This window comes from Mus pahari, chromosome 3, assembly GCF_900095145.1.
Source record: "Mus pahari chromosome 3, PAHARI_EIJ_v1.1, whole genome shotgun sequence".
Classification (NCBI taxonomy): domain Eukaryota; kingdom Metazoa; phylum Chordata; class Mammalia; order Rodentia; family Muridae; genus Mus; species Mus pahari.
Genome location: NC_034592.1, coordinates 24,321,002 through 24,328,738, shown reverse-complemented (window position 1 = coordinate 24,328,738; position 7,737 = coordinate 24,321,002). Strand labels below are relative to the sequence as shown.

At 40.9% G+C, this 7,737-nt stretch overlaps 1 protein-coding gene across 1 annotated transcript; it reads left to right on the top strand.

Annotated features, from left to right (window-relative positions):
- Positions 1-1,896: 1,896 nt before the first annotated feature.
- LOC110319574 (olfactory receptor 24-like) lies at positions 1,897-2,883 on the top strand. The gene has a single exon (XM_021195059.1). It carries the CDS (start codon positions 1,897-1,899, stop codon positions 2,881-2,883), a length of 987 nt encoding a protein of 328 aa, XP_021050718.1.
- Positions 2,884-7,737: the final 4,854 nt, after the last annotated feature.

Sequence of the window (7,737 nt, the reverse complement as noted above, 5' to 3'; positions counted from 1 at the left end):
GTAAAGCAATGACTTCCCACTGAGCCATCTCTCTACTTTCAAGTTCAAGGACCTGTGAGAAATATTATAACAAATAATGCCACAGACTTCATATTTAAAAAAATTAAGCTTGGTTTCAAGGTGCACACCTTTAATCCCAACACCCAAGAGGCAGAAGCACGTTTTCTCTGTGAATTCCACGATAGTCTACTCTACAGAGTGAATTCCATGACAGCCAGGGATACATAGTGAGACCTTGTTTAATCCCACATCCCAAATTCTCCTATTCATTCATCACAGAATCAATGAAAACCTGCACATGAAGCAGAATCTTTATGAAATGTAGGGATGGTAGTGATTAAAAGTCTAAATAAAAAATACTAGAAAGAAACAAAGAAAATTAAAGGGAGTCACACAGGCCATCACACTATGAGCTTCTTATTTAAGGTGAGAAATAATATGTTTTCATTCATCAGGTATATGTAGATATAAAATGAAAATATTCTTGACTTGCAAAGACTGGGAATGCCTGCTGTATATAATTTTATTATTTGGTAACTTATTCAATACAGAAAAAATAATGAAAATCAGGACCTAAAAAAGCTTTCAAAACAAAAAAGAAATAAAGATGGGTGACACACTGAAGAAGAAGGGGTTTTATATTTTGTAGTAAAAGGCCATGCAAACACATGTACATTAGCATAGTATTCAGAGACATGGAAGTTTTGAACTGAAATATGTAATTGAAACTACAAGAAGGTAAACAAGTTTAGGGCAATGATTACCCCTTTTATTACACGTGGTAGTATAGTTATACCCTATTATTATTTTGTGTGGTTTGCATGCATGTAAGTAGATGTTTGTGTGAGTGGATGTGGAATTATATCAATCACTCCCATCCTCATCCTGGGTAAGTTTAGTTGCCTTAAAAGAACACCATTACTAAAAGAACAAAAGTACTTTTATCAGTGCTTAAGGACAATGACTGACTCCCTTGTGGGGCATTGGGCTATGCACAGACAGTCTGGTTTCCAGTTGAGGCTAGATGTTGAACCCTGGGATCCAGTGGTGATAATTACCTACATGGGATGGATGGAAGGAGTTCTCTTATATCTCCTGGAACTCTGGTTCCTGTCGAAGTTACTGCTCTCTCAGCCCCCACAAGAGAAGCATGGTTAATAGTCACATAGGTAATGTCCCAACCTTCTGACTTTCATGCTAGACTCCTCCCCAGTTACCTAGCAACAGTAAAGATAACAGCATAGGTTAATAAGGGCTGCTTGGCTCCACCTCACTCTGATCCTCCTCACTCTCTTGCTCTCTTGCTCTTACTCCCCCTACACTTACTCCCCTTACTCTCCTCTCCCTCTCGTCCTTTCTCTCCCTCTTACTCTCTAACCCCTAACCACCCCCTTCTCTCTCCCCTTTCTTTCCTCTTGGCCATGGTCAGTCTTTCTCCCTCTTTTACCATCCCTCCTTTCTCCCTGCCTTTCTACAATAAAGCTCTAAAACCATAGACTATCTCCTGGACTCAAGGCCTGCTGTGCTTACTCTCACCTGAGTGGAAATCTCTCTCCCTCAGCTCTCTCCTCTGAAACCCCAGGCCTACAGGGTGTCATCCCGGGGCCCCAGTTGGGGGCTGCCCCTTATCCATGCCCTGTCAAGTGGAGTCAGTGGCTTAGGTGCCCACCAGGGGCCAAGTGGAAAGTGTCTGGCAGCCCTCCCATGTCTGCCTGCCCAGAGCATAGGAGGAACTCTGGCCAGATGTGGGCTATCCTCCCTTCCCCCTCATTCCCCTGCCCCTTTTAGTTCCCAGACTCCCTTAAAGTGAAGAATCTAAGATGTGCTTGAGCCTTGGCATTGTTTTCTTTTCCAACTCTGATTTTTCCTCTTTACAGGTGATGTAAACCATAACTTATGGCCACTAAAAACAAGACAGAAGTGACTGAATTTGTGTTGTTGGGATTGTCCAGTAGGCCAGAGATGCAGCCAGTTATTTTTGGAGTGGTCCTTATCATGTACCTGATGGCAATTTTGGGCAATACCCTACTAGTCCTTGTTGCTTGCTCAGACCCCAGGCTTCAGACCCCCATGTACTTCCTTCTCAGCCAGCTTTCCTTGATTGACATATCACTAACAACCATCACTGTTCCTCAGATGCTGGTGCATACACTCTCTGTGGATCGAAGCATTTCTTATAACTGTTGCATGACACAGTTATTTTTCTTTATGGCAGTGGGCAGCATGGAAGGCCACTTACTGGCTGCCATGGCATATGACCGCTATGTTGCCATCTGTGACCCTTTAAGATACTCTGCCATTGTCAGCCATAGCCTCTGTCTGCGAATAACATTGACCTCATGGGTGGTGGTGAGCCTTAACAGTCTCCTGTACAGTGTATTGGTCACTCGTTTAACCTTCTGTGGCAACCAGGTCACCCACTTCTTCTGTGACATCACTCCTCTGCTGAAGCTCTCTTGTACTCGACCAGTGGTTAATGAAATGTTAATCTTCACTGAGGGTGTAGCTGTTGTGGGTAGTCCCTTCTTTTTCATTTGGGGTTCTTATGTTCGAATAGGTATTGCCATAGCCCACATGCACTCCTTTGCTGCCCTGAAGAAAGCTCTGTCTACCTGTAGCTCCCACATTCTGGTTGTACTTCTCCTGTTTGGCTCTTTGGCTAGAATGTACCTTAAGCCATCATCCAGCTATGACTTAGACCAGGATCGCCAGGTTGCCATCTTCTACACGCTCATCTCCCCTATGTTAAATCCACTAATATACAGCCTTAGAAACCAAGATGTTAAAGGAGCACTATGGAGGCTTTTTAGGAAACTCTATACTTCAGACTGGCTCTCAGACAAACAAAGAATGAGAAACAAATCCATGAGAACCAAGGGTTAACTTGAGACCACTTCAAAGAGCTGAAGTTTACTTTTAGTAAATGATATGAATCATATCTCTGTAGAATAATCTTTGCTGACAGCTTTCTAATTGTTGAATTAGGAAGAAAATGACTTCGTTAATAAATGATTCTGGGCCCTTTCTTCATTTGAATTGTCAAGATATTTTAAGATCACTAAACCTAAATGCCTTTTGTGTATAGCGTATGAACTATGTAACAAGGAAAGCCATAGTTTGGCAGGTTGGATTACAGATATTTGATCATTTTAATGACATTGGGTCATATACTGCCTGATAGACCCAATACCATTTAGAAGAATGAATTTTAAGAAGACAGTGTGAAACTGATTAAACCTCTCTAAAATTTGTAATCTACTTATAAACACCAATTTCAATAATACCTATACTTTTAAGAATAATTTCAATGCCTTTTGTGCCTGAACATTTTTATCTTTAAACTGTACTATGCATTAAGTCTCTAATGACAGAAATGGATAAGGAAGTTCACAGTAGCTCTGATACCAAGAGGATGTGGTCAGGTTTGGATTTTATGGTTCATAAAACTTTTTAGACACTTATTATTTTAGGTTGTCATACTTGAGGGAAAATAATAAAGTGAGAATGATACTGAGAATAATCAAGTATTTATTTATATATACATGGCGGGCTAAGAGGCAGTGAGGTTTTGTAGGTTCGTTTGTGAGACAAAGTATCAACGATTTATTTTTACAATGTAAAATTTGTGGTATATATTAGATAACCAAGTAATTATGTTTCATGTTGAGACTTATGATGAAGTTATATATGGATATAGACATACAGAGAAAACAAAATGCATGTAATATGTAAACTTGGTAACCTTCTAGTATATTAGTGTAGAGGAGAAGAGAATTATGTGAGAGTTTAGGTAGGTGGCAATGGCAAAATTTTAAAATCTTGGAGTTAAAAAGCAAAAATATTGAGATGTCATTGGTAAGAAATAATCAATTAAGTTTGATATGTCAGCATCTTAGAGAACAATATCTAGAGAAAGGAATAGGCATTCTTTTTCTCAAATGTAGTTAAGAACTCATTAATGAGAACAAAAAAAATATTAGATTTGGAAATATGTAGATCACTGGAAAGTTTGATAAAGAGCAGTCAAGTATTGGGGATAATTTTGTTGAAGCTATTTTATGATAAATTTTAAGGGTAAGAAATGAAGTTTGTGACCCTGGAGATTGTATCAAGCTAGCAGATGCAGGGGAGAAGAAAGAAGTTCTTGCCATGCTTTTGAGGGAAAAAAGTAAACCAGCCATGTGAGATCTTGGGTAGAACAGCCATGAGTCACTTCTCCAGGCAGGAGGTTGGGATGTTGAACTGGGACTGAAGATAGCTGAGCTATCTGATGCTAGCTCTGGTTGAGAGGTGGTGAGATAAGGGTATTTGAAAGGGCACACTAGGTGTAGGAGGTTAATAGTGCCCAGCAATTGATCCAGTAAGAGAGGTTGAAACTGATCAATGTGTGTGTGTGTGTGTGTGTGTGTGTGTGTGTGTGTCATGAGTTTTTCATCCATGAATCCAATATTCTCTGCATGGGGGTTGGTAGCAAGTCCTGTTCCTGGAGCATTATGGCGGGATAGTAAAAGCTACATGCAACAAAACTAAGGTACTAGAGAGACATACCCAGGGCACAACAGGCTCAGAGACCTTGCTGGAGATCTTTAAGTACCCATAAGGTTTGTTTTGCTAGCCCAGATACATTAATATTGAAACAACCTTCTTCCCTCAGTATATTATAAGACCTTCCCTGATCTGCTCTCAGTAGGTCAAAAGCTTTCCTGTTCTATAAGGCAAACCCCACAAGGGAGGTTATCTGCCACTGAAAAAGGACTTGAGGCAATTCAAGGTGGAGGCCATGGCCTGGTGAAACTTGTATTAGAAGTCATCATCCAGGTGTTATGTCTGTTACAGCTGCCCCAGTGGCCCCTGTTGCATTTACTGAGATGGTCATGCTGAATCTGACAAGCAGAGGGGTGGAGATCTCTCTTTATTTCCTGTGCCTTCCTAGTTACCAGGTGATTTGCACCAGTAGATCTGTGGAGTAATCATCATGAGGGTGCAAAATTTTGGAGAGAGGAGTTAACACAGGGACTGATGATGTTGTATGAGAGAAGGGGTTTGAGGTTTACACATATTGGCTTGGTGACAGTGATGTTACAGGAACATGTAGTATGGGACCAGGAAGAGGGCCTTATGAGGCAAGGAGGAAGAATAGATTAATTTCTTACATTGGGAGGACTTATGGAACAACTCTTTGAATTGAACAATGTGGGATTCATCCCTGGGGGAGTAGTATATTATTTCCATAGCTCCCCTCTTTTCTCCATCAATAAATACTGATGCAGCCTCGGTGACGGATTTCTTTGCAAAGTGACAGATTGTTAGCTACCACAACAGAGGTAGGGCAGAAACCCGTCTTTAGTTAATGCAATTATTTCAAATTTGTCCCAGAAATAACAAAGTGGATGTGATTTCTGAGTAGCTATTGTATTTTAGAGAGAGAAAAGGCATAACAAGGACATCTGGTTCTTTTCCTGAGATTTAGAGGGCTCTATCCCTGCAATTTCTAATTATAGTAGTGAGTGCTGTGATGAACTGCCCACCAGGGTGCAGAGCCATTCCAGCATTCCTTGGAGTTGATACAGAGCTCCAATGAAGGTAGGGAAGAGTTAATAAGAAGCTGAATAGGCACTGTTGGATCATATCTTATAGGTTGCATTAATGGAGCTTAAAACCTTAACTGCCTCAGAAGGGAAAGCTCTCTAGGAGAAGGGGCTTTTATCTCCCTTTAGGATATAAAAGAGAGGCACTAGCCTAATGGTGAAGGAAAGCCACAGTCAAATCCGATTAAGGTTTCCCACAAAACTTTGGAGGGAGTGATGATTATGGTTTGAGGGAAGGTTAAGAGGGCATATTGAGATGAGGGAAATTTCCATTCCCCCAAAAATGTGATGGACAGAATAAGTTATATTTTGTGTTTAAATCCTAGAGAGGATGGGAAAGGTATTAATTGATCCTTAAGTTTGGAGGAATATATGGAAGAGTTCCCCCACACCATCCAGATAATGATAAATGTGAAGACTTCTGTCTAACTAGGGCCTTAATGCTGTGGTAATGACCTCTTGCAGATGGTGGTACTGTTTGCCATCCCTTGGGGGAGGACCTTCCACTCATAACATAAGGCCAGCCTAGATTTGTTAGTGGGGGGTATTTGGAACACAAAGTATTGGCAATCTTGATGGTAAAGAGGGATAGAGAAAAAGCAGTTTTAAGGTCTCTTGCTAGAAAAGGGACATTGACAGAAATGGTGGAATTGAGGGGTATTGACCCAAAGCTGCATGGTCTCATTAATTGTTCTTAAATCTTGTGCCAGTCTACATCCCTCTGAGCTCTGTTTTTTAAATAGAAAACATATAGGTGTTTCATGGATTGTAGGAAGGGCAAATATGGTAAAGCTAGAAGTATTTTGTTTTTGTTTTTCTGTGTGAGTACTTCACCTTTCTCCCATGATAAAGACCACTTTTTAATCTAGATAGGGTAATTGGAGAGCCAACTGAAACAATGGGTTCTATATATAAAAGCAGCTCTTAGAATTAGGGGTAACCTGAGGGAGGGTCTTAAAATTTTTATGAGAATAATTATTATTAAGGTAAAATTATTTACCCTACTGTCTTAGTTAGGGAATGAAGAGATACCATGTCATAGCAACTCTTATAGAAGTAAGCACTTAATTGGACCTGGCTTAGAGTTTCAGAGGTTCAGTCTATTGTCATCGTGGTTGGAAGCATGATGGCCTACAGGCAGTAATGGTGCTGGAGAAGGAGCTGAGAGTTCTACATCTTGATCCAAAGGCAACCAAAAGGAGATTATCTTCCATGGTCAGCAAGGAGGAGGATCTCTTCAGACCTGGGCAGAGTCTAAGCATAGGAGACCTCATACCCCACCTATACAATGCCACACTTCCACCAGCAAGGAAGCCCTCCCCCCAAAAGGTCACACCTCCTAATACTGCCACAATTTTTTATTTCTTTTTTTAAACATTTTTTATTAGATATTTTCTTCATTTACATTTTGTATTTTTTTTCAAAATTTTTATTAGATATTTTCTTCCTTTACATTTCAAATGCTATCCTGAAAGTCCCCAATACCTTACCCCCACCCTGCTCCCCTACCCACCTACTCCCAATTCTTGGTCCTGGCATTCCCCTCTACTGGGGCATATAAAGTTTGCAAGACCAAGGGGCCTCTCTTCCCAATGATGCCCAACTAGGCCATCTTCTGCTACATATACAGCTAGAGACACGATCTCTGGGGGTACTGGTTAGTTCATAATGTTGTTCCACCTGTATGGTTGCAGACCCCTTCAGCTCCTTGGGTACTTTCTTTAGCTCCTCCATTGGGGGCACTGTGTTCCATCCAATAGCTGACTGTGAGCATCCATTTCTGTATTTGCCAGGCACTGGCATAGCNTCACAAGAGACAGCTATTCCTTGGTCCTTTCAGCAAAATCTTGCTGGCATATGCAATTGTGTCTGCGTTTGGTGGCTGATTATGGTATGGATCCCTGGGTGGGTAGTCTCTGGATTGTTCATCCTTTCATCTCAGCTCCAAACTTTGTCTCTGTAACTCCTTCCATGGGTATTTTGTTCCTGATTCTAAGAAGGAGCGAAGTATCCACACATTGGTCTTCCTTCTTGAGTTTCATGTGTTTTGCAAATTGTATCTTGGGTAATCTGTTTCTGGGCTAATATCCACTTATCAGTGAGTGCATATCAAGTGAATTCTTTTGTGATTGGGGTACCTCACTCAGGA

What these genes read in the sequence shown, in the direction of transcription:
- LOC110319574 (XM_021195059.1), top strand. Translation starts at nt 1,897, where the DNA reads ATGGCCACTAAAAACAAGACAGAAGTGACTGAATTTGTGTTGTTGGGA.